This window comes from Mus caroli, chromosome 2 (assembly GCF_900094665.2).
Source record: "Mus caroli chromosome 2, CAROLI_EIJ_v1.1, whole genome shotgun sequence".
Classification (NCBI taxonomy): domain Eukaryota; kingdom Metazoa; phylum Chordata; class Mammalia; order Rodentia; family Muridae; genus Mus; species Mus caroli.
In genome coordinates, this window is record NC_034571.1 from 26,823,269 (window position 1) to 26,848,962 (window position 25,694).

At 49.4% G+C, this 25,694-nt stretch overlaps 3 protein-coding genes across 6 annotated transcripts in view; 1 reads left to right on the forward strand and 2 right to left on the reverse strand.

Annotated features, from left to right (window-relative positions):
- Nucleotides 1-1,219: 1,219 nt before the first annotated feature.
- On the forward strand, nt 1,220-7,298 carry Tor1b (torsin family 1 member B). 3 transcript variants are annotated; one of them, XM_021155691.2, is made up of 5 exons: nt 1,220-1,480; nt 2,000-2,265; nt 4,076-4,251; nt 4,750-4,877; nt 5,115-7,298. In XM_021155691.2, exons 1-5 carry the CDS (start codon nt 1,282-1,284, stop codon nt 5,354-5,356), a joined length of 1,011 nt encoding a protein of 336 aa, XP_021011350.1. In that variant the 5' UTR covers nt 1,220-1,281; the 3' UTR covers nt 5,357-7,298. The 3 variants fall into 3 exon arrangements, with proteins under 3 accessions (XP_021011350.1, XP_021011351.1, XP_029330194.1); XM_021155692.2 differs by having other exon boundaries at nt 7,157-7,298; XM_029474334.1 differs by lacking the exons at nt 4,750-4,877; nt 5,115-7,298 and having other exon boundaries at nt 4,066-4,242.
- A 1,651-nt stretch (nt 7,299-8,949) lies between these two features.
- Tor1a (torsin family 1 member A) lies at nt 8,950-16,130 on the reverse strand. 2 transcript variants are annotated; one of them, XM_021150639.2, is made up of 5 exons: nt 15,900-16,130; nt 15,320-15,585; nt 11,956-12,131; nt 11,737-11,864; nt 8,950-9,519 (listed from the first exon to the last, which is right to left on the reverse strand). In XM_021150639.2, the coding sequence occupies exons 1-5, from the start codon at nt 16,078-16,080 to the stop codon at nt 9,269-9,271; spliced, it is 1,002 nt and encodes a 333-aa protein (XP_021006298.1). In that variant the 5' UTR covers nt 16,081-16,130; the 3' UTR covers nt 8,950-9,268. The 2 variants fall into 2 exon arrangements, with proteins under 2 accessions (XP_021006298.1, XP_029330494.1); XM_029474634.1 differs by lacking the exons at nt 8,950-9,519; nt 11,737-11,864; nt 11,956-12,131 and adding an exon at nt 14,479-14,569.
- Nucleotides 16,131-21,060: 4,930 nt separating this feature from the next.
- The window catches only part of C2H9orf78 (chromosome 2 C9orf78 homolog), a 9,203-nt gene continuing 4,569 nt past the window's right edge, over nt 21,061-25,694 (reverse strand). Inside the window, exons 6-9 of the mRNA XM_021154969.2 lie at nt 24,088-24,285; nt 22,106-22,242; nt 21,929-22,027; nt 21,061-21,539 (exon numbers count right to left, since the gene is read on the reverse strand). Of these exons, the coding sequence (XP_021010628.1) occupies nt 21,448-21,539; nt 21,929-22,027; nt 22,106-22,242; nt 24,088-24,285 (526 nt within the window). The 3' untranslated portion in view covers nt 21,061-21,447. The remainder of the gene's footprint in view (nt 21,540-21,928; nt 22,028-22,105; nt 22,243-24,087; nt 24,286-25,694) is intronic.

Sequence of the window (25,694 nt, forward strand, 5' to 3'; positions counted from 1 at the left end):
GGATTTCTGAGTTCGAGGCCAGCCTGGTCTACAGAGTGAGTTCCAGGACAGCCAGGGCTACACAGAGAAATCCTGTCTCAAAAACAAAACAAAACACCCAAACAAACAAACAAAAAGGAAAAAAAGCCTGTGGCTCCAAACTCTATATCAAGTTGATATAATGCCGGCGTGTAGAGGAGTAATCACACATCTCAGACTGGCGGTTTACAAACTCTACTCTTTACATGCACCACACCACTGCTTGTTTTCTGCTTGACCAACTCCGTCGGTTTTTGATTGACTAATACCTCTAATCTTCAGCACAAGCAAAGGCTTTCCCTGCCCCACAGTACCTGGACTTTGATGACTCAGTAGCCCTTGTCCCCTTGCCTGCCTCCCCCACAGCCTGTGTGTCCTGAAAGGCAGGACCAACTCTACTCCACTGATGAATTCCCAGCAGGCAGCCTGGGGCCCACTGTGTGGTATGCGCAGAGACAAATGTCTGCCTCCCTTGTGAATCCCCCACAGGTGTCCCTATGTGTTTTACATCCCTAGTGCTCAGCCCTGTCTCTCGCGCCACAAGCACACATTATTGCTGCTCTTATTATTATGATTTTATTTATTTATGTATTATTTTATATGTATGTGCACGCCTGAGCTTCTGTACGGCACTGTATACGTGGAGGTGCCCACAAAGCTCGGGGGGAAAAGTTCTGGAGGTACAGGTAGTCATAAGCCACCAGATGTGGATGCTGGGAGCCCAATCTGGGCTTTTGATTTTTATGTGTGCATAATTTTCCAATAATTTTATTATGTTGTGTGTATGATTGTTTTGCTTGCATTTATGTCTGTGCCCCGTGTGTGTGTGCAGTGCTTACAGAGTCCAAAAGAGAGTGGCAGAATCCTTGGAACTGGTTAGAGACCATTACAAAACGGTGGGTGCTTAGACGTGAACCCAGGTCCTCAGGAAGAGCAAGTCAGTGCTCCTAACAACTGATCCATCTCCGCATTCTCTCCCTCTCTCCTGTGTGTGTGTGTGTGTGTGTGTGTGTGTGTGTGTATGTATAACAAACCAACCAACCAACCAACAAACAGGACCTCTAAAAGATAGGAATGAAATTCCTTTAATGGTCTCTAGAGGGTTTCCTGACACTCACAAGGTTGGTGACTATAGTCTCCCCGCCCCTTTCCAACAAGGCGGCTTTCTAGCTAAGCGGAAGTGGCAGCGCCGTACCGGAAGTTCAGTCCGTGGGACTGGATCCTGTGCTCGGAGCGCAGCCGCACGGTGCTTCGCTGCGTGCGATGAGACGAATCGGAGCGTTTGGGGGCTCCACGGCCCTGTGGGCGCTGTTGGCCGCCCACGTGGCGGGGGCGTTCGAGCCCGTAAGCGTGGGCATCGCCATCGGGGCCGTGTCGGCGCTCACCGGCTACCTGTCCTATACCGACTTCTACTGCCGCTTCACCGAGTGCTGCCATGAGGAACGGCCCCTCAACACGTCGGGTATGTGCCCGCGGGCCGGTCGGGGCGGGCGGGAGGGCGCTGGGAGCTCGGCTCCCGCTCCTGCTGGATGCGGCGCCGCGGGAGACACACACGGCCCGGACCTCGCCACACCTTCGCAGGCCTTGCGATGACCGCCTGGAGAACTGAACGCAGCGGGGCCAGCTGGTGCGCCCCGCCAGGGGGTGCCAAGCGTGGAGCTCCATCCAGAAAGCCCGCCTGTTGCTCTTGCTGTTTTTTTTTTTTTTTTTTTTTTTTTCCCGAGCCATCAGGGGTGGCGGGAAAGCTAGCCCGGAGCACAGCCGCGAGATGATTCCTCCTTGGATGAAAGAATCTGTGTAGCTTGTTTGACATTTAGATGTTAAGGAGAACTGGCACTTAAGGATCTGACTGTAGGTCCTTATGGTTCTGGCTCTGACTCTTGGCAGAGACTTCCTGCTGGATCAGTCGCTAACTGTGCCTCTGACCCAGGTACTTTTTTAACCTGTGTTTTTCTCTTTGTTCTGGTGCGGGCCTCCGCAGCCCTCAAGCTGGACTTGGAAGAGAAGCTGTTTGGACAGCACCTTGCCACCGAAGTGATTCTCAAGGCATTGACTGGCTTCAGGAACAACAAAAATTCCAAGAAACCATTGACTCTGTCCTTGCATGGCTGGGCTGGCACGGGCAAGAATTTTATCAGCCAGATTGTGGCTGAAAACCTTTATCCAAAAGGCCTGAAGAGTAACTTTGTCCACCTGTTCGTCTCTACTCTGCACTTCCCTCATGAGCAGAAGATAAATGTGTACCAGGCAAGAAAACCTACCGATTTTTGATCATATGCCTGGGGTACTTTACTCAGTAGCTCTGGCCTCTGCTTTTCTTTCTCTGCCTTGAAATGCTCCATCTGGCCTCTGCTTTGCTTTCTGCTATTTATTTGTTGTATGAGTTTTACTGTGTTGGTCTGGCAGGCCTGGAACTCACAGAGATCTATCTACCTCTGCCCTCCAAGGCTGGGGTTAAATGCCTAGCCTCTCTTTATACTTTCTGAGACAGTGCCTCATCGTGTAGTCCAGGCTTTGGTGTTAGGGATCCAGCTTTCTGAGGGCTGAGATCAACAGGCATCTATCAATCTGCCCAGTTTATGGCATGTGGGGGAGAGGGTGGTCTTAGGGTCTAATGTAGCCCAGGTTGGCTTCAAATTCACTAAATAGCAGAGGCTGGCTTTGAACTTCTGATCCTCCTACCTTCAACTTCCAAGTGCTTTTATTATAGGTGTGTCCCATCTTCTCCGTTTTTTAAAATTGCTATTCCAAAATAATCCAGTGAGGTAGGGGATGCTATGAACATTTAAAGATGGAGTCAGCTAATGTAGGGGTGAGGTGGGGTGGGGTATCATTCCTGGGACTAGGGGGAGGAAGGAGGGGACTGAGAAGGTGGACAAGAGAGGCAAGGTGACTTGTCCCTGCCAGCCTGAACTTCTCACCCCGTCTCCAGGCCTCTGCCTTAGGCACTCATAAAGGCATTTCCATTCCCAGCAGGGCACAGGGTGTTGGGTAGGGCGACCTTAGATAGTTTGCTTGGGCATGGCCACATCTAAAACTTGCCACCTGTCTGCTGCTGATGTGTCTCAGAAGCAAAGCTCCAGCCTGGTTTTCCTTGTGAGATCTCTGCATTTTTCATCCCTTGATTTTGATGTAAATGACTATTTTGCTTGTTGGTGTTTGGCCTCCTGCTGGACAGAGCTAGCAAACAGAAACCCCATCGAAGGAGGAAATGAAACTGAGTCTCTGTTGTCAGCCAGGGAGGAGTGCCAGAAGGAAGGATGGGTTTATTTGAAGGTGCTGAGGAAGTGCTGTGCCACCAAGCTACCGTCGCCATCACAAAGTTATGTTCATGCTTTCCAGATTTTATTCTAGATCTCTTGAAGTACAGTGTTTGCAGTGGGAAGTCTGTAGTGGCCTTTCCCACTTAGGGGATGAGAAGTTGTTGCTTGGGTGTTTCAATAAAGCAAGAGTGCTAGGGATGTAGCTCAGGGCTTCTCATTCCAGCCAGGGCAGCATCTTCACTCACTGTGTCAGTTCAGAGCATTGTGCAGATCTAAATCCAGTTGTCATTTCTTTTTTTTTTTTTTCTTTTTTTGGTTTTTCGAGACAGGGTTTCTCTGTATAGCCCTGGCTGTCCTGGAACTCACTTTGTAGACCAGGCTGGCCTCGAACTCAGAAATCCTCCTGCCTCTGCCTCCCGAGTGCTGGGATTAAAGGCCCGGCTCAGTTGTCATTTCTGTGTGCCTGTTGTCTCTGCTTCTTTTCCTGTGGCTGTGATGAAATACCTTGACAGAGCTACTCAGGGACTCTCTCCTTCTGCCTCACTTTGGCCTGTGTGCAGGGGTGTATCAGTGGTGGTTTTTGGAAGTCAGTTCTCTCCTTTTAGCCATTTGGGTCCCAGGGATTCAAATCAAGTGGCCAGGCTTTGATGGCTAGTGCCTTTCCACTTGTGGGAAAGTGTCATCTGCTTCGTGGGGGCAAGTATGCAGTTGGTGGCTTCTCGCGCCAGGCAGCTCCCCCCCCTCCATCCTCTGGAACATCCTCTGAGCTGCCTCTCTCTTTGAGGTTGGTCCAGGACCAGCTCCAGAAGTGGATCCGAGGCAATGTGAGCGCGTGTGGCAGCTCCGTCTTCATCTTTGACGAGATGGATAAGTTGCATCCTGGGATCATTGATGCAATCAAGCCCTTCTTGGACTACTATGAGCAGGTGGATGGGATTTCCTACCGCAGAGCCATCTTCATCTTCCTCAGGTCAGCCAACGAGGCTTCTCAGGGACATCCAAGTGCTAGGATGAGGTTCTCCTGGCCATCCGGGACAGAAGTGCCAGCTTGACAAAGCCATAGGCTCACCTGTCATTTCTCACTTCCCAGTGTCACTCTAGCACAGAAAGGGAGTTGGGGATGAGCCAAAGTGGTCCTCTGGCCCGGCGCTGGGTGCCCCTGCCAGCCACTCTGAGTTCTAAACACTGCATTTACATTGCTTGCAGACAGACAAGCCTTTTGTCCTTGTCTGGTAGCACACTGCAAATAGTCCTGACTTAAAGCTTTGGAAGGACTAGAAATGTAGCACTCCTGGGAGCTGGAGTGTCACATAGTGCTATGATAGCACCTGCTTACCAGGCACAGGACCCCGGGGGGGGGGGGTCAGTTCTAGCCTTGAGAAGGAATAAAGCCTTGGGTGGGTGACAACGGCAAGGAGACAGGCGTCTTTCACATGTGATATGGTCTTTGCATCCCTGGCCAACTCAGCAATGCAGGAGGGGACCTGATCACTAAGACGGCCCTGGACTTCTGGCGGGCAGGAAGAAAAAGGGAAGAGATCCAGCTGAAGGACCTGGAACCTGTGCTGTCTGTGGGCGTCTTCAACAACAAGCACAGTGAGTCCACTATGGAGTGGGGAACCCAGTGCTCGGCTGGCATCGAGTAGATTCTCAGCAGTGTGTCTTTTCGAAGCCAGCGACACCCTTGTTTGTGGCTTTGCTGCCATAGGGAGATTTCTTAGGGTATTTTGAGGGCACGTGTCACTTGACAGAGTTTCTGGAAGGGTGAAGGCATGAAGGATGGGATATGGCTAGGTGGCGGTGACAGGAGATCCGCTGTGTCTTGTTCTGCAGGTGGCCTGTGGCACAGTGGGCTAATAGACAAAAACCTCATCGACTACTTTATCCCCTTCCTGCCCTTGGAGTACAAACACGTGAAGATGTGTGTGCGGGCAGAGATGAGGGCCCGAGGGGCTGCTGTTGATGAGGACGTTGTCACCAGTGTGGCAGATGAAATGACCTTCTTCCCCAAGGATGAGAAGATCTACTCAGACAAGGGCTGCAAGACTGTGCAGTCCCGGCTGGATTTCCACTGAGCTCTTCATCCAGTGGAGTGGGAAGATTCAGGGGAACCTCCCACCCCCTTCCAGGCCTTGTCATGGAGCACTTTGAAGAGCCCCCTTGGGGCTTTGCACATTTGCACCTGTGGACTTGGGATGCTGTCAGTGCAGCATCTGAAGATGAACTTTAAGAATGCTCACACTGTTACTGTGAATCAAGTGCCTAAAAAAAGAAAAAAACTGTCTGGACGCAGGCCAAAGTCCTGTGTGGCCAACAGCACCCATGCCTCAGATGCCACTAATGGGCCTGCTGTACCCTCAGGGAGGCAGGGTTTCCTACCACTGGGCTGTTTTTTTCTTTTCTGCCTTGACCTGGGACTCACAATTTCAGAAGCTGGTGGCACTGACAGATGCTCGCTGCTAGAGGGGAGCATGTGGGCTTGACCTTGGCTGGACTGTCAGCGTGAGCAGTGGGGGCTCCCTCTGAGGCCCCTGGAGCACACAGGGACACAGAGCCTTTGAGTTTATGCCTTCCGTTCGCTACTGCTCACAGCCCTGGCTGTGGGATGCTCTGTCCAGTCTCCCACTGTATATGGGTCACAACCTGCCTTGTACCTTGCCTATCAATTGTTAGATTCACCCCAGCCTCATCCCTGCTTGCATCAGGATGAGCTGTCATTTTTGAAGGAGGTCTTTGGACCCTGTTTGCCTGTTACACTTGCTTTGAAGGTCAAGCTCCGAATTGCAGAACGTGCATAGGAAGAGAAGCTCTAGGCTGGGGCTGACCTGGCCAAACCCCATGGGAAGGAGTGTGTCTGCTGTACACCAGAGATGCCAGGGTTTTTGTTTTGTTTTGTTTTAAAGGACATGCACATATTTAAAATTTATATTTTTACTTCTAAAGCTTAGGTAATAAATGTAAAATGCCATGCATTTTAAAACCTAGGAAGTGCCACAAGTGCTGGGGCACACCTTTAATCCCAGCACTCTTGAGGCAAAGGCAGGTAGATTCTGGGAGTTTGAACCCAACCTTGTCTACTTAGTGGGTTCCAGGACAGCCAAGACTACACAGCCCTTTTTCAAAAAATAAAGATCTAGGAAGGACTAAAATAGAATAAGGCTTATTCTCAGGTTTTTAACGTTGCTGGGTATGGGGCACAATACCCATGATCCCAGCAGGAAGGTCAGGATTCAGGGTTTCTCAGCTGGCTTGAGTTTAAGAACTGCCTGAGCTACATGAAACTCAAAAGAAAAGAAAAAAAAAGGTCTTATTGTTAATTGTGTAGAGAGTAGAACTATACTGGTACAACTCTGGCTTGTGGGTCCTGGATGTAATCTCAGGATGACGCCTTGAGTGGCATCTGGGCTGCTCTGACTGTAGGGAACTGAGCCTGAGTCCAGCCTTGTGAACCATTCTGTCCTACAGTTGCTATGCAGCTGCAGACATGGAAACACTGCCATGTTTTTATACAATGCGATAGAATGGCTATTTTTATGACACGGAAATGCCTTAAAGAGAATCACAGCTGTCATTTAGAAATGCCACGGTGAGCTGGGTGTGGTGGTGCTCACCTTTAGTCCCAGTACCTGTGAGGTCATGGCAGGACTCTCAAGTTTGAGGCCAGCCTATGCTACACAAGGGAATGCCAGGCCAGTGGGGTGCATGCCTGTAATCCTAGCACTTCGGAAGAGGAGTTTAAAGTTAGTTGAGCTACGTACAGAGAGACCCTGTCTCAAAGCAGGAAGCAAACCAAAACGTGCCAAGGTGAGGGTGACTTTCAGACTGGAGCCAAGTTACTGTTTATGACTGTTGGGCTCCCGGTTTTCTGTTTACAGTGATGTAATACGTGGACACGTGTTGGCCACCTTTGGACTGCTGTTACTGATCTCCAACTTTGAAAGGCCTGGTGTGGCCTGCCCCAGCCTCCCTGTGAGAACAGAGATGGACACAAGATAATAAAAGCATTGTGAGACGTAACTTTCCTGAGTTTTTCCTTGTCTGTGTGGTAGCGCACCCGAGCTCAGAATCAAGGCTCTGGAGCGGCCCTCGGCCTTCCTCACCTGGATGTGCAGGTTGACCCCATCACACAGAAATCAATGTTTGCTTTGAATGCTGTTACCCACACACATAGGACGAGGCTATATCTAGTGCTGGAGAGCTTCCTCGGGTAGGTAAGGGCTTTTTCTGTGCGGTGTTTACATACACGAGGGGCCAGCAATCACATGCCCACACATGCCACCGTGGGCACCTTCCTTATTTCTCCACCTTCCAAACAGGCTCTGGAGCTCAGAGCCAGCTAGACAGGCTGGGTAGCAAGCTGCAGGAGCTACCAGAGTCAGGCTTTCCTACCACATAACATCCTCCCAACTGTGAGCTATCCGCAACTGCTGGGTCTGGGTCAGAACTTTGGACGGAGGCTCTGTGCCCTACCCTTGGCCCTCACACTCAGTGCCTTGGATAGTTTGTGGTGTTCTGGATGCTGTGGTGGGCTGCACGTTTCCTACTCAGAGATGCCTTTTATCACAGTCTGATACCTGGCCACTGCTGAGAGACCGAGTTTGCTGGATCTTCCTGCCCAGAACCGACAGAAAACCCGATTCTAGGTCTGTCTGTTGGCCAGATCTCAGTGTAACTGTGCTAACCTCGCTTCTTGGCAGTACTGATACATGGCTGCCACAGGACAGAGCAGCCTGGAAGGGTAAGCCTCTGCACTGACTTACTGCTGCTCCCTTCCTTCCTTAGTTGGTGTCAGGAGCCTGACACAGTGCCCACCTGTCCCATGCTGCCACATCTACAAAGACAGGGCTCAGCAGGACAGAGGAACCCAAGCTCCTCAGTTAGGGCTCAGTGCTTGGGCTCCATCTTCAGATGAGTGGTCAGTCTTGACATGTTTCCTGGGGACTTGGAACCATCACTGGGAATCCTGGGCCACCTAAAAAGGGGCCTTGAACAGGCTGGTAGCAGAGGCAGAGTGTGGTCCTGCCAGCAGTTGACCTTGTTTTGACGTCAGGCCCTTTTCTCCCTGCTAAACCCAGCCCTGTCAGGGCCTTGAATGACAACCACACCTACAGGAGCCCTGCCCCTTGGCAGGAGCTTTGTGCTGCATAAAACAAGCCTCTCTAGAGCTCTGTCATGCCTGGCATCTGGAGTGGAACTGATGACCATGCAGGGTCGTTAAGACAAATGGGCTTTTTGTTGTTGTTTTTGAGACAGGGTCTCTCTCTTGCTCGCACTCTCTCTCTCTCTCTCTGTCTGTCTGTCTGTCTGTCTCTTTTGAGACAGGGTTTCTCTGTGTAGCCCTGGCTGTCCTGGAACTCACTCTGTAGACCAGACTGGTCTCGAACTCAGAAATCTGCCTGTCTGCCTCCCAAGTGCTGGGATTAAAGGTGCGCGCCACCACTGCCTGGAAAACTCACTTGTCTTATTACTAGAGTCCAGAGAAGAGCACAGAGGCACATCTGTGATCCAGTCTCACCTAATCACTCTATGGCCCCTGGCAGGGCTGCTTCAGGCCCCTTGTTCCTGAGATAACCATTCCATCCATGCAGCAGATGTCCAGGCTTGAGTTTCTGAAGTAGAAATACTGTAATGTCATCCAACAGTTTCAAAAGACACACAAAGCCACCGCTGAAAGCTTCTTAGAGTATTAAAAACCATTTTAAATAAAAAGTTATCACATTTGCAGTAAAACTTACTTGTTCTGCCTCAAAACAGAAACACCTGAAATTAAAACATAATTTTAAAAAAATCACAAGTTCAGAATAGACAGGCTGGGAGCTGCTTTCATCTCTGGAGGCTCCAGGAGCTTCAGGTCCATGTTGCATCTGTGGTCCCTACAGCACGGCCACCTGCAGGCTCTGAGGAGCAGAAACAGGATTCTCCCTCAGCAGGAAGTGTCCAAGCCTCTTCTGGGGAGGAGTGGACTGACGCAGTACTGGCAGCCGGCCTCAGTCATCCAGGTAGTAGTCCAGCTTGGTGAACACAGTCTTGCAGCCCTTGTCAGAGAAGACCTTCTCCTCCTTGGGGAAGAACGTCATCTCTTCAGCTACCTTGCTGATAATGTCCTCATCTACTTCGTAGCCTCGGGACTGCATCTCCACTCTGATGCACATTTTCAGGTGCTTGTACTCCAGGGGCAGGAAGGGGACAAAATAATCTATGAGGTTCCGGTCAATGAGGCTGCTGTGCCAGAAGCCACCTGGGAAAGACAGAAAGGTGACACATAACAATGATTGGTTCAGACAGAATAATTACCAGGTGTTCACTGGGGGGCCACGCCACGCTACCCATCTCCATACAGTGAGGAAGAGAGACAAGCTGAGAACTGCCCATGAGCACTGCCTTGGGATGCAGCAGGGACAGCAAGGGCAGGGTGACATAAGGAGACACCTTTGGGGTTCATTAGTTAAGAATGCCTTTAACAGTGCACACCTCTAATGCCAGCACTCCTGGCAGAGGCAGGTGGATCTGAGTTCGAGGCCAGCCTGGTCTACAGAGTGAGTTCCAGGACAGCCAGGGCTACACAGAGAAACCATGTTACACAAAAACAAACCAACATGAACACTTGTTGCTCACTGCAGAGGACCTGAGTTGGGTCCCAGTACGCCTCAGGCTGCTCACAACCACGTGCAACTCTGGGTTCAGGGATGCAAAACCTTCTCTGGACACCCACATACACATACACAGGCACACAAAAATGAAAAACACACAAAAAAGCTTTAAAATAGACACTTTAGAGCTCTGGGCTTGGAAAGGCCTCTCCTGTGTGCCTTTGAGACGGGAGGCAGACTAGATGGCCACTTGCACCAAACTGTGCTGGGCCCCAGGCAGTGGTGAGACGCTGGTGGACAGATTGGAAGAGGTTCGAAAAAAGAGGTAAGGGAGAGCCAGCCACAGACTCCACCAGCCAGTCTCCAACTAGAGCTTCAATAGCTGGACCTGCAATTAAGGAATCCACAGCCGCTGCCCGCCAGTTCCTAAACCCTGCAGAGCATTCCGGAAGCAACACCTAGGCTCCTCTGAGTAATAAGGCGTGCCAGCAAGGCTGTGCACCTCAAGGGTCGGGATTCTGACATCATCTTCCCTACAAAAGTCTAGCTCAGCCGTTCAGTCCTGGAAACACTTGACTCAGTACCTGCAGGATGCCCTAAAGAGCCCGTGACATGTCTTGATGTCCTGCCTAGCCTATTAATCTTTGTGCTCTGGCTCCCAATGCAAGCTGTGAAGAGAGCCCAGGGTCTGTTTTCTCAGAACGGTGCTCCGCACTGATTGTACTTGGGGGAGGACCTGTGGCCACAGCAAAGAACAAACCGACTGTGGAGCAGTCACCAGTGCCTCTGTGCCAGAATCCTAAGGGTGTAGCTGGGGGCATCTGCCGGGCTGGGGAGGTTACCCCGAGCACAAGCGCTCAGCAGAACCAGTGACTTCAAATGGTCACACGGCTTAAAAATACCAGCTGGGCTGGTGGTAGGGCAATTAGCTGGCATGTGCACGGCCCTGGGTTTGAGTGTGAACCACATAAAAGCAAAATCACCCATATACTGCCAACTGAGATGTGTGTCCTCAGCAAATGTCTCCCTTCAGGGTGGCCCAACATGTGTCCTCCTCCCAAGACTGCTCTTCTCATTGTCCACCCCAGCACTACTGTCTACCAGCCACGACAGAGTTCTCAATTATCCCTTATCCCTGCTACAGCCCCTCAGGAGGTCCTCCTGTCTTCAACACACAAGCACACCACGCACACACACACAGTGCTGCCCATCAGTCTGTATTTCCTGTTGTGTGCAGTCATCCTTTATAGCATCAAGAGAGAGCAAAAATGTTTGTCTTTTGTCAGTAGTATTCCATCTGCACAGAGTAACAGAACGCACCGCACTAGCTAGTCACCTAACTTCAATGCGGATTTCTTGGTGAGCATGTTTCCAGTGGGGCCTGTAGCCTTTTGTCACCTCAACGACCTGGTGAGATAACCAGTGAGTCACCTTTGTGGCTGTCTGCCTCATAGGGTTCAAGGTCAAAGGTCTGCATGACAGTAGCTGGAGAAGCAGCTGAGCTGAGAGTCAAAAGCTCTTTGTACTGGCTGCCTGGTATTGTACAAGCTCCTCCTGCCACCTGTGTCCTCGGTAAGAAGCAGCCAGCCAGCATCTACCTACCCCACAAGGTAGGGCAAGTGTCTGTGACAGAGGGAAGACACTGCAAAGGGAGAGGCCTTCCCTGTTACCGCCTCCCGCAGCCATCTGCAGTGGCCTTCTGCTTCAATTGCCTGCTCTTCCTCCACAAGGACCGTAGAGCAAACCCTGTCTTAACCAACTCATCTATAAAGCCTCCTGCAGCTCAGTAACAGTGGTCACTCGAGGATTCCGTCAGGTCCGGGGAGCAGTCGGGGTGCACGGTTAGGGGGTGGACTGCTACTTACTGTTCTTGTTATTGAAGACCGACACGGCCAGGGCGGGCTCCATGTCTCTGAGCTTGATTTCTTCCCTCTGCTTCCCACTTTTCCAGAAGTCCAGGGCCACATCCGTGATCCTCTCTGCCCCTGCATTGCTGCCGAAACGATTGCAGTGAGGAGGGGCTGCACCTCTTCCCAAAGCCCCCAGCTCGAGGGTGTCCCACCATGTCCCAGCCACAGCCTCACCTGAGGAAGATGAAGACCGCCTTCTGATAGGAGACCTCATCTACCACATCGTAATAGTCTAGGAAAGGCTTGATGGCGTCGATGAGGCCGGCATGCATCTTGTCCATCTCATCAAAGATGAAGATGGAGCGAGCACAGGCGCTCACGTTGCCTCGGATCCACATCTGTAACTGGTCCTGAAGGACAAGGGGGCCCTTCAGTGTAACTGCGGGCTTCGACACCCACGCCCAAGTTTTTGCCCAAGTTTTCCGTAATAATGACTCTGAGACTCAAGTATAAATGAAGAAATACTGGAACCCGGAGTGTTGGCTCTGTTCCCCAACTAGCTCATATCTCAATAATCCTGATTATTCTATTCTGTGAGTGTCACACGGCAAGTTCTCTCTCCATCTGCAGTCTGGGGCCAATTTCCCATGCTTCCAACTCTATGTCTCTGCCGATGTCCTACCTTCTAATTCTGCCTCAGCTCATTGGCCAGTCAGCGTTTTTATTGACAGGTGAATGCTTCCACACATTGCACAAACAATTCTTTCTACAATTAAGAACTCTGGGAGGGCGGGGAGGGGTGGCAGGGAACGTTGACACAATGCTATCAGCTTTTGGGTTTCTTTGTTTTTTGTGTGCATTTACCCAGAGCCTCACTAGTGCTAAACAAGCCCAGGCCCTCAGGACAATGGCTGTGTTACTGGAGCACTGTGCTATGAGTATTACACCCATACACCTTTGGCCTCACAAGCACTTCCTATGTGGATAGCATCATACCCATGCCACAGACGAGGACCCTGAGCTACAGAGCGCTTGCCTAAGAAAACGTAGTTAGGTTGAGGCAGGCTGGGATCTCAGTCCAACCCTGACCTATGCCAACGCTCCAGGTTTGTGACCTTGTGTCAGCCAGGCACCAGCTCTGTCCTCACAATGTCACATATATCCTGTGATGACAGCCTCTAGATGAGAGGCAGAAACCCACCATCACCTCAGCCCTTCCTCTGCAGTCCAGCCTGAAAAGCACTGACTCAACCACAGGCTCCCTTAGGGAGTCTGAACTTGCTCGCTTGGCATCCTGGGAGGGTGTGATGAGGCTCTCCCGACCAGCAGCACACTCTACGAATGCATTTGGAGATGGACACAGTGACATTCATCTGTGATCCTGCTGGACGGAGCAAGAGCTCCAGGCTAGGGCTGGGAAGAAAGCTTAATGGGATAAAATGCTTGTCTTACAAGCGCCCCTGAGAGGAGGCCAGGGAGAGCCCTAAGAGTACTGAGGAAGCAAGACAGGAGCCGTGGGACTGGTAGGCAGGCCCAGGTCTCAATGACAGACCCTGTCTCAAAAAAATGCCTACAGATCCTGAGGCACATCACTAGAGACAGACATGTGTACACACATGCTCACAAGCACACACAAACTCAAATTAAAAACAAACCAAACTAAAATGATGATGATGATAAACAGAGTTCAGGCTGCAACAATGAGCTCATGGGCAGCGGGCTCAAGAACAAAGCAGACAAACGAGCCCGCCTTATTTGTATTTGGTTGTTCGGTGGGGCAGATGCTAAAGAATGAAGTCAGAGCCTCAGTCACCCTAAGCCAGCCCCAGACAAACCCCAGCCAGGTTCGTATACACCGAGCCATCAAGGGGAGACACACAGACCTCTTAAAGCATCTTCCTGGGAAAACTGAGCCCAAATCCTACCTAACGTGTAGGTATTTCCAGCCACCCTCCTCCTGAAGTGAGCTGGGGAAGGCAGCCATGTATCTTTCTAAAGAACACACGAACAGCTAGACTGTACATCTATCTGCTTGGGGTGTTTCCACTGCTCTGTGACCACAATACAGTTTTCCTTTGTATCTCATGTAAGCAGCAACTCTGCAGGTATGGACCAGCTTCCCCTCCCAGCAGCGGTTCTCAACCTGTGTGTCGAGACCCCCGGGGGCGCACTTATCAGATACCTGCAGATCAGATATTTGCGTTAAGATTCATAACAGTTACAAAATTACAGTTCTGAAGTAACACCGAAATCATTTTATGAGGAACTGAATTAAGGAGTCACAGCATTAGGAAGGTTGAGAAACTGCCTTAGAGGAAGCTTCAGTGACCTGAACCATGTTCCACTCATGGTTCCACACAACTCACTCAGTCGTTAGAACTCCACAGAGAAGGTCTGCCCAGTCTCCTGCCCCAGACTGTGCACAAGCGCCCACTGCTGCAAGACACTGTTCCAAGCACTGTTAACATTTTTTGTTTTGTTTTTCAAGACAGGGTTTCTCTGTGTAGCCCTGGCTGTCCTGGAACTCACTTTGTAAACCAGGCTGGCCTTGAACTCAGAAATCTGCCTGCCTCTGCCTCCCAAGTGCTGGGATTAAAGGTGTGCGCCACCACGTCTGGCTATAACTCAACATTTTTTCATCTTCTCCCCAAAGCCATTGAGGAAATGATACTGAGCCCCTATTTTCTTCTCTTCCTCCACCTGACATCCTCTCCATTTCTGTTTTCAAACAGAAGCTTACTATGTAGCCCAGACTAACCTCAAAGGTATGATCCTCCTGCCTCAGCCTGCTGGGAATACAGGTGTGTAGGAAAACACCCGCTGACCTCTGGCACCGAGATTAAACAACCTGCACAAAGCCACACAGTTATGGCCACACAATGCACAACAGAAAGGGGGTACACTAACACACTCGAGGGCAAAGCACCATTCTAAGACAAAGAGTGTCCCTGCTCAGATTAAGTGACAGCCCCAACTGCACAGCTGTAGGGAGGGAGGGACCGAACCTGAATTCAGGTTGAGATTGTTATCAGAATTAAACTCCAATAGCAGGTTGCAACAGCTGGGTCAAAGCAAACGTGGCCTCTAGGTTTCCTTCTCACAATGGGGGGGCGGGGGGCGGCTTGACTCCTAAAGACCCTGGAGTTGTTATGTCCCCACTTCCCAGCCAAGTTGTTACCTTACCGAACACAGAGGTCACTCATAAAACTTTGGTGGTCTAACTGCTCTATGTATCTCAAACCCTTTGTAACTTACATATCTAATCCCCCACTGCACCCTCGCCACAGCGGGAGTTGGGGTGGAGAGACTTAATCCAGAACTTCCCACATTCTGGGCAAGTGCTCTACGGCGAGCTACCCCCAGCTCTAGAAAGTTCCCTTTAAAACACGGTGCACAGGCTAGCCTAGGCTAGCCTAGTCTCAGCTGTCATTCCTCCAAGGGATATGACCACTTCTGTGCACACCTTTTAAAGAGGAACTGACATACAGAGAGCCATGTTGCGGCTCACTCACTGACGTGGAATTCCCACATCCCACCCCACAACAGAGAAACCCCAATCCCGGGTCATCCGCGAAGGCGGTCAACTTAATGCTCTTGCCTTATACAGTGTGATGTTAGAGGCGTGGGGGAAGTGTAGCGTGGCCACAAACAGGTGTACATAGTCACTGTTCAGTCCGCCCTCATAAATATTCTCCGCGATGATCTTGCTGGCGAAGTTTTTGCCGGTGCCCGTCCACCCGTGCAGAGAGAGGGTAAGGGGCTTCTTGGGCTTCGGGTTGCTTAGGAAACCAGACACGGCGTTTAAGATGACTTTTTTTGCAAGATGCTGTCCAAAGAGCTTGTTGTCCAGATCCTTCTGCAGCGCTGAGAAAGGAAAGATCACTCTGGTCAGGAGAGAAACAAGCTGGCAAAAGGCAGCCCCATTTCCAGTCAGGGCCCGCGGAGCCTGGTCTGGAGAGCGCTGAGGGACCCTGGTACTGCGAACTCTGCCCTTCCTCCGGGTTGGCCCCAAAGCCAAGCGGAAGAGGTGCCGTGAGGCCGCCCCGGAGAGCTCCGCGCAGGGCTGACACCCTACCCCTGGCTCCAACCACTCATCTCTCAGGCCTCCGGCCAAAGTCTGGCCTGGCAGCGGCGCCATCCCCCTGCCGCAGCATCCCGGACGCCTGGTGCCCGCCTACCCTCCCGGCTGAGGCTCCGCATCTGGCCGCAGCACTCGGCGAAGAGGCAGTAGAGGCGAGGGTAGGAGATATAGGTGGTGAGTACGCCGGCCAGGGCCAGACTCAGGCTGATGGGCTCCACCGCACGAACCACGTACGGGGCCAGCAGCAGCAGGGCCAGAGCGGCCCGGCCCAGCTTCATAACCGGACCCGCGCACCTTGCGCGCCCAGCGCCCACCGTACCCCGCGCACCGCCCAGACTCGTATTTCCGGTTCCTGCTGGCGGGACCGCCCTCTTTGTCCCGGGCAGGCAGTCTCCCGACGCTAGTGGCTACCATCTTTGTTAAGGGCAAAGTCCCTTTTGCTTCTGAACCTTGATGTTACAGGAATAATATTGAGAGTATAGGAATCAGGTGATGATGACTGCTGCCCCATCCCCATCAAATAACAGTGTTTTAGAACCATTTTTTTAAAATGATGGGCGGAGAGATGGCTCAGCGGTTAAAAGCACTGACTGCTCGTCCAGAGGTTCTGAGTTCAATTCCCAGCCACCACATGGTGGCTCACAACCAGATGGGATGGGATCCCATGGCCTCTTCTGGTGTGTCTGAAGACAGTGACAGTATACTGACATACATGAAATAAATAAATATTAAAAAAGAAATGATGCAGGCACTTGCATGCATGTGGTGCTCATAAACTCATGTAGGCTTACACACATGCATAAATTAACATGTAAATGAATACATTTTAAAAATGAGAGGATAATATAGTGGGTTCCCATATGACCCCCCCCCCACCTGCGTCCCTATCATTAAATCTGACATTTGGTTCAGGTGCGGTGGGTGGTGTGCACCTTTAACCCGACACTCTGTATGAGTTGGGGCCAGTCTACAAAGTTTCAAGCAGGTCAAAGCTGCATATTGGATCTTGTCTTGAAAAGAAAAGAAAACAAAACTGACATTTGACTGCTGGATATTGTAGCACACACCTTTAATCCCAGCACTCTGGGAAGTAGAGACAGGTGGTTGTCTTGGATGTCTGAGCTGGAGGCCACCCTGTCCTATACAAGGAATTCCAGGTGCAGTTAGGGCTACACAGTGAGATTCTGACATCTCAAAAAAAAAAAAAAAATGGGATCTGTATATTATACTTGTTAAAAAACCCATGACCAGGGCTGGTGAGATGGTTCAGTGGGTAAGAGCACTGACTGCTCTTCCAAAGGTACTGAGTTCAAATCCCAGCAATCACATGGTGGCTCACAACCATCCATAATGAGATCTGATACCCTCTTCTGGTGCGTTTGAAGACAGCTACAGTGAACTTATACTAATAAATAAATCTTTGGCCGGAGCAAGTGGGGTTGGCCAGAGCAAGCAGAGGTCCTAAGTTCAATTTCCAACAATCACATGAAGGCTCACAACCATCTGTAAAAACAAAAAAAAACAAAAAACCCATGACCAGTATTTTTTTTTAAAGATTTTATTTATTTATTTTATGTATGTGAGTACTACAATGTGTGTGCTACAATACCCAGCCGTCAAATGTCAGTTTTGTTTTCTTTTCTTTTCAAGACAAGATCCAATATGCAGCTTTGACCTGCTTGAAACTTTGTAGACTGGCCCCAGCTCATACAGAGTGTCGGGTTAAAGGTGCACACCACCCACCGCACCGCACTGTCTTCAGAAATACCAGAAGAGGGCATCAGATTTCCACTACAGATGGTTGTGAGCCACCATGTGGTTGCTGGGAATTGAACTCAGGACCTCTGGAAGAGCAGTCAGTGCTCTTAACCACTGAACCATCTCTCCAGCCCCATGAGCAATATTATTAAATAAAGCCAATAGTTTCTTACTTACCCACTTTCTTCCTTAGGGAACTGTAGGCATAATGTTATTGTGCACTGTATAAGGATTATCCTGTATTATTCACATGCTGGTTGCTATGCCCTCATATATGGTTGCTATGCTTATTTTGAGAACTGCCTGTCATCAATGTTGTGTAAACATTGCTTCCTAATTATTCAGATTGGTCAATAAAGGGCTGATCAGCCAATGACAGAGCAGGAGAGAGGGAGGAAGTGGGGATTTAGCCATGAGGTGGGAAGTCCAGAAGACATCATAATCATAAAAAACAGCTGGGGGCTGGTGAGATGGCTCAGTGGGTAAGAGCACCCCACTGCTCTTCTGAAGGTCCAGAGTTCAAATCCCAGCAACCACATGGTGGCTCACAACCATCTGTAATGAGATCTGATACCCTCTTCTGGTGTGTCTGAAGACAGCTACAGTGTACTTACATATAATAAATAAATCTTTAAAAAAAAAAAAAAAAAAAAAAAAATAAAAAACAGCTGGAGCAGAGAAAGCCATAAAACACAAGTATCTCAAGGACTGTGGCTGTGAAGTCGTCAGATGAGCTTAGAGGATTAAAATAAATTAATACTGCTCAGTTGTTGTGCCTTAAACCTGTTAAATAAAATAAAATAGTCCTGTCTCAGTTATCTGGAAGCTAGTCAGCTTAAGAGAAAACTGTAACATTTATAAATTACCACTAACAGGGAACACTTTGAGCTCCCCACAGTGCTGACTCTCAGCTTCTCTTGGGTGCTCTTTAAAGGACTTTGAGAGTTTTGAGAAATACTAGACACTTGGGGAAGGGGAGTTCTGAGAATGAAACCCTGGGCCCCATGCATTGTAGGCAAATGCTGCATGGAGCTATGCCTCACACCTTCTGTTTCTTGTTTGGCTTCATATTAAGCTTTCTTTGGGATGGCAGGGTGGGGGCAGGGTTGGCTGGGGGGGGGGGAAGGGGATGGTAGCTAGGCTACAGGTCCTCTACACTCCTAACCTGTTAGCCATCTCCACAGCCTCTGTTTTAAGCTAAAATCTTCAGAACTATTCCAGGCTGTCTTTCAACTTGCTACATAGTACAGACTGGTTTTGAAATTTGATCCCCCTGCCTCAACCTCCTTAGTTCTGGGACATAGGCCTGGTCTTTTGCTGTTGTCATTCCTGGGGATCGAATCTTGGGCCCTCTGCATGTAGCTGTATCACTGAGCTATCCCCTTGTCTGAAAATGTTTGCAGATTGTCCTCCTATTGGAATTTGACATTTTCTCATCATTAACTAGAGTTCAGGAAGGGGTTGCCAATGTAAAGTGCTATTTCCATGCCGGGCGTGGTGGCGCACGCCTTTAATCCCAGCACTCGGGAGGCAGAGGCAAGTGGATTTCTGAGTTCAAGGCCAGCCTGGTCTACAAAGTGAGTTCCAGGACACCCAGGGCTATACAGAGAAATGCTGTCTCGTAAAACAAAACAAAACAAAACACAACAACAACAAAAAGAACCAATTGGGGAACAGGACCTTTAGTATTCACTCCTGATCAGAATATCAGAACCACCCTCTACATCTCACCCATTCTGTCCAATAAGAAACAAATAAAACATTCTTCTCTCAGACATAAATTGAATAAAACCATAATAATCATGTACATTACAAAGTATGTATATAATTGACATCAAGTCTATCATATTTGTCAATTAGATAAAGTATCCTGCCATCATTTCTAACTTAAAGAGTTATAATTCTATCCCTAGATTATGTTTAGATTTCAGCCTGTAACACCATCTGAAAAACTCTATCTTCCACTCTGTGGTTCCATTGCCCTCCCCTCCCCCCCCACCCCCGGACTGGGCCTGGGTAGTGGGCGAGAGATTAAAAACACAACTGAGCTGAGGGCAGATTTAGGGTGCTGAGCTGGGAGTGAAAAGAAGGGAGTGATAGTTGGGGGGAGGCTTAGAAGAGCCCAGACTTTGAACTAAAGCATATCAAAGATAAGTGTGTGTGTGTGTGTGTGTGTGTGTTTCATTGGCAGATCTGAGAGAACCTGGGAAGATCTGGTAGTGTATTCCCCCATCCCATCCCCCCCCCACCCCCCCCAGGGCTGAAAGCAGGAACTACACGCTCCAGCTTGGCCTAGTTTGTAGTCAATAGTTAGATTCTCTTTGTTCATCTATCTTCTTTTTTGTTCGTTTGGTTTGTTTTGTTTTTTGAGACAGGGTTTATTTGTGTAGCCATGGCTGTCCTGGAACTCACTTTGTAGACCAGGCTGGCCTCAAACTCAGAAATCCACCTGCCTCTGCCTCCCGAGTGCTGGGATTAAAGGCTTGTGCCACCAGACTAAGCTTTTCCTTTGGGTTTTTAATACAGGGTCTCTCTGTGTAGCCCTGGCTGTGCTGAACTTGTTCTTAGATTAGGCTAGCCTAAAAGTCAGATCTGCCTGCCTCTTTTCCTTTTTAATCAAAAGAACTCCGTAGTTCTATAAAAAGTCAGGGAATGCCAGTGTCTCTGAACCCATCCTTCATTTTTGGCTGTGAAATGGACTCTCTAAACAGGTCAGATGCATTTTTTCTTTTCTTTCTTTTCCTTTCTTTCTTTCTTTCTTTCTTTCCTTTTCCTTTCTTTCTTTCCTTCTCTTCTTTTTTTCTTCTTCTTTTCTTCTCCTCTTCTTCCTCCTCCTCCTTCTTTTCTTCTTCTTCTTCTTCTTCTTCTTCTTCTTCTTCTTCTTCTTCTTCTTCTTCTTCTTCTTCTTCTTCTTCTCTCTCTCTCTCTCTCTCTCTCNTTCTTCTTCTTCTTCTTCTTCTTCTTCTTCTTCTCTCTCTCTCTCTCTCTCTCTCTCTCTCTCTCTCTCTCTCTCTGTCTCTCTCTCACTTTCTTTTTTTGATACAGGGTCTCTCATGGCTGTCTTGGTACTTGCTCTGTAGACCAGGCTGCCCTCAAACTCATATAAACCCACCTGCCTCTGCCTCCCACGTGCTATAATTAAAGGTGTGGGTCACCACACCCAGCAAGGACAGATGTATTTTTCAACTCCATTTCAAATAAGCCATGGCTACGTATATAACTACAAAATACAATGCAAACAGGGTGGATGGCTCAGCCATTAGGAGCATAGGCTCTCTCAGAGGTCCTGGCACACACATGGTGTCTCAGAACCATTTATAATTTCAGTTCCAAGATAGCTAACACCCTCTTCTGGCCTCAATGGGCACGGTATGCACACACGGTTTAGACATGCATGAAGGCAAAACTTAACACTCTCTCCTCCCCTATGTTGTCAGTATTGACCCACAGTGACCACAGCTGGTTCTTCCTGAGCCTGGAAAAACATTAGAAGAAAGGCAACATATTTACAAAGGATTTAATAACACTCTTGAGGAGAGTTTGCCCTAGGTAGGAAACAATATAGATAGACATAGACATTGTTTTCTTCCAATAGTTACAAAGTTAGTGCTTGAAAATGCGGGGTGGGGGGGGGNGGGGGGGTGTCTAAAATCCCAGTAGTAGGGAGGAGGAGGGAGTTCATGGCCTAGGATACACAGAGAGCTACAGTCTCCAACCAAAACCAGAACAGAAATCCAGCAGCTGAGCAGAAGCACTATCTGATGGGGAACTCAAGAGCTAATAAGCAGGTTTTATGCAAGAGGACATGTGTGTGTGCCCCCACGCTTGCACATGCACACAAGTGCACCCCTGTGCATGCACATCGTTATCCAGCCCCTACCGCTGCCTCAGTAGCGCCTGTTCATCTTCTTGAACTTCTCATAGTGGTAGTCATCTGTGGCCTTTTCATTAGCAGGACGCTTGCGGTTGGGAGGGGACCCTGAGGAGAACAGAGGTTGCCTGTCATGGTGGAACCAGCAGATACTACTGTTCAAGATAAAAACCTGATTGGAGTCACACCTAAGAGCAGCCCCAGAATGGAGGCCACAGAGAGCTCAAATAGTTTTTTTTTTTTTTTTTTTTTGCTTTTCCTTTACCAAAACTTTCAAAGTCAGTCTTTACTAGCTTCCAGCTTGGGGGCCTCAGAGCAACCAACCGCTGACTCTACACTTCTCACTTTATCCAGGAGGAACCACAATTTGGAAAGGAGAAGGTCCTTAGTAGGGGGTCTAGGTCAGATGCCTTGGTCCCCAGGGCCTGAGCACTGCCCCGCCCAGCATGACCCTGCCTTCAAGAGCCACCTGAAGTGCCGTCCACAGCTGTACTCACGTTCTGGCTCTGGCTTTTCTGTGTCACCCACTCGCAAGGGCCGGGCTTTGGGCTCTTCTTTGTTTCTTCGGATGGGTGCATTGAGCTCCTCGTGATAAACTGAACAGAGAAGAACACGTGTGAGGCAGGAGGCAGGACTCCTGGGGACTCATGGTGTACGGCAGTCAGGGCACTCACATCGGTTGTGCTGCACATAGTTCACAGCCATGTTGGTGGGCACAAAAGATGTCTCGCTATCCTTCTTCTTGTTCTGCTGCTCTGCCAGCAGCCGGGCCTTGGCATCCTCCGTGGAAATGATGTTTTTTATTTTAGCGCTATGTAAAGAGAGAGAACCACACCTCACACAAGGCCATCACACCTTTGGAACTGACTGTTGAGGCTGGTCAGTCCCAGTGCAGCAGGAGAAGCTTGTCCCAGGGCACAGCACTCTACAGTGCCCCAGCCTGCTTCATGCCTTTCCTTCTTTCCTTTTGGTTTTCCCAGACAGAGTTTCTCTGTAGCCCTGGCTGTGTAGCCCTGGGACTCGCTGTCTAGACCAGGCTGACCTCGACTAAGAGATCCTCCTGCCTGCCCCTCCCTAGTGCAGGGAGCCACCACAGCCAGTCAGCCTCCCCACTTCCCCCTTTTAAAAAAATTTTTTGTTGTTTATTTATCGTATGTATTGAGTGCTCTGCTGCATTATACCTGCAAGCCAGAAGAGGGCATCCGACCCCTTTATAGACGGTCGTAAATCACCATGTGGTTGCTGGGAACTGAACTCAGGACCTCTAGAACAGCAGATAGTGCTCTTAACCACTGAGCCACCTCTCCGGCCCTTCTTTTTTAAATTTTTTAATATTTATTTATTATTATGTGTGAGTACACTGTAGCTGTCTTCAGACACCAGAAGAGGGTGTTGGCTCCCATCAGGGATGGCTGTGAGCCACCATGTGCTTGCTGGGATTTGAACTCAGGGTGCACCTTTCATCCCTATACTATGGAGGAGGAGGCAGGCAGATCTCTGTCTTGAGTAGAGGCCAGCCTACACTCTACTGGTCTACAGAGCGAGTTCCAGGACAGCCAGGGCTACACAGAGAAACCCTGTCTTAAAAAATAAAAATGAACAAAAACTAAAAAGGAAATCTATGGCTGGGCATGCAGCTCAGTGGCAGAGAACTTACCTAGCGTGTGGGGGCCCTGGTTCAAATCCCCAGAAATGCACACATACAAGAAACCATGTCCCATGGAGCGGGCAAGGTTAGGCCATGAGATGACTCAACGGTTAAGAGCACTGACTCCTCTTCCAGAGGACCAGGCTTCAATTCCCCGCACCCACAGTGCATCTTTCAACTGTCTGTAAGATGATACCTTCATACAGACATCAATGCACATAAATAAAAGTAAACTTTAAAGAGAGAGAGAGATCATCCCCCATGAAAACGAAGCAGGCTGCCTAAGGCTCAAAGCTTGCCAGGCCAGAACGAGTTCACAAGCCTCCTAACACTTCACTTTCAGCAAGGCTGCTGCTGACCTCTGTACTTGTTCCCGGTAAGTGAAACAGGCTCACAAAGGAGGTGTGGGTCAGCCTCTTACAGAGGATCAGGGAATCTCATTAAAAGAGAGGCTGTGAAGGCTAAGGAGACACTTTTGCCTCCATAGGCCAGGAACCCTTAAGTCTCTTCAGCCACAGGGACCAGGGGTGACAAGAAAGCCCTGGAGTCAGCTTGTCTGAAAGGGCATATCTGTAGGTTTCCAAGGATACCAAGAAGGATTTCCATAACCCTTGTGAACATGTGTGCGCTTCTGTGTGCATGAGCAGCCATAGGGCAACCTCAGGATAGTCTCTCAGGAGCCACACAGCGCATTTCTTTGAGGCAGGATTTCTCATTGGCCTGAAACTCACTAAGCAGGCTAGGCTAGCTGAACAATGAGCCTGATGGCTCTCTAATCTCCAGCTGCCCAGGGTGCCCCAATACACCTGGCACACCAGGTATGGGTGCAGGGGATCAAACTGAAGTCCTCGTGCTTGTATGACAAGTACTTTACTGAGCCATCTCCCATGACCCAGGCCTTAGGAATGCTAGGCAAACGCTCGGTGGCTTGTCTGTGTGACTGCTAACTGAAACACTGTCAGCTCTTCCCGAGGGTGGGCGGGGCACAGCCAGGGGTGGGAGACTTACTCTATGCCCAGGTCCACCTCAGGGATGCCACTCAGCATCTGGTTGGACAGCATCTCCTCAGTCTTCTTGGCAGAAGAGACTCGGATATTCTCTGGCAGCTCATAGAGGCAGTCCTCAGCATTCTTGGGCTTGGCCTTCTGTTCCTCTTGCTCCACAATCCCCTTCCTCTTCTTCAGCTCCGTCTCAATGTACTTCATCCTGAGAAGGGGGACGACAGATTCAGTGGACCAGAATGGCCATAACAATGCAACTGCTAATTAGCATCTTTAATGAAGAACATTTTACATTTAATTTTATGTTATCTATGTATATGTGAGAACACGTGTACCATAACACATGTAAAGTCGGAGAAGTTGGCTCTATCCCTCTACTATGAGGGTCCTGGAGGTTGAACACAGTCAGTCATAAGGCTGGCAGAAGACATCTTTACCCACTGACCCATTTCTCCAACCAATGTGTGTAGTGTGCATTATCTTGTGTGCCTTGCCCTTTAAAGGATCCCCAGTTGCTGGTCAACTGTCCCTTTAAAAATTCTTAGCTATTAGAACTACTTGACCCTATAACCTTCAGTGTTGGTTGCCTCTAGGATTTCTGGGAACAGAACAGGGTATAAGAAAGCTAGTTGAAGCCGGGCGTGGTGGCGCACGCCTTTAATCCCAGCACTTGGGAGGCAGAGGCAGGTGGATTTCTGAGTTCGAGGCCAGCCTGGTCTACAGAATGAGTTCCAGAACAGCCAGGGCTACACAGAGAAACCCTGTCTCGAAAAACCAAAAAAAAAGAAAAAAGAAAAGAAAAAAAAAAAAGCTAGTTGAGGCAGGGGGNGGGGTTGGCAAGTGAGAAGAGAAGGCAGCTGGTGGAAGAGATATTCTGAGGAGACAGGTGAGACAGGAGAAGCTGAGCTAAGTTGGGGAAACTGGAGAAGGGACTGTTTAAGCCAAGTGATTGAGAACTGAGGGAGGAGCAGTTGGGAGAGCCATCTGAAAGGGCTAGGCTGGCAAGGAGGAGGAGGGCTGGCAGGGACTTAAGAGAACTGGTCACTGTTCTAAAAAAAAAAAAAAAGTTAGCCATTTTACAAATGTGAGGGAGATTTTTGAGCTAGCCTCTCATTGTGAAGCCGTGACTAGCCTTGAATTCTTTATGTAGACCAGGTTGGTCTCAAACTCAGAGAACTGCCAGCTTCTATCAACTGTTGAGATTAAATATGTGTGTCAACACACCTGCCTCCAACGAAAAAATTATCACTTCACGGGAAAACTAAGAATAAAAATAGCTGAAAGTTGTTGAGACAGTCTCACAATGGTCTGACCTAATTGGTCTCAAATGTGAGGTCCTCCTAACTCTCCGTCTCCTTGGTGTGGGAATTACAGGCATGTGAGTTCTGAAAATCTGAACTCAACACACCAATGTGCACTGGAGATTATGACAACAGATATCCTGGGGTGACCAGATCTAAGGCTCTTTGAATACAGAAAAATGGCCTTATGTTTCTTTCCCTCTCTATTTCTCTCCCCCACCTCTTTCTCTTTCTTTCTCTCCTTCCCTCCCTCCATTCCTCCCTCCCAGTCTCTCTCTCTCTCTCTCTCTCTCTCTCTCTCTCTCTCTCTCTC

Excerpts from the sequence above, each read along its gene's own strand:
- Tor1b (XM_021155691.2), top strand. The coding sequence starts at position 1,282 with ATGAGACGAATCGGAGCGTTTGGGGGCTCCACGGCCCTGTGGGCGCTG. Across the intron at positions 1,481-1,999 it reads ACGGCCCCTCAACACGTCGG|CCCTCAAGCTGGACTTGGAA; the intron begins GTATGTGCCCGC and ends GGGCCTCCGCAG. Across the intron at positions 4,878-5,114 it reads CGTCTTCAACAACAAGCACA|GTGGCCTGTGGCACAGTGGG; the intron begins GTGAGTCCACTA and ends CTTGTTCTGCAG.
- Tor1a (XM_021150639.2), bottom strand. The coding sequence starts at position 16,080 with ATGAAGCTGGGCCGGGCCGCTCTGGCCCTGCTGCTGCTGGCCCCGTAC. Across the intron at positions 12,132-15,319 it reads CTAACATCACACTGTATAAG|GACCAGTTACAGATGTGGAT; the intron begins GCAAGAGCATTA and ends CTTGTCCTTCAG. Across the intron at positions 11,865-11,955 it reads GCGGTCTTCATCTTCCTCAG|CAATGCAGGGGCAGAGAGGA; the intron begins GTGAGGCTGTGG and ends TCGTTTCGGCAG.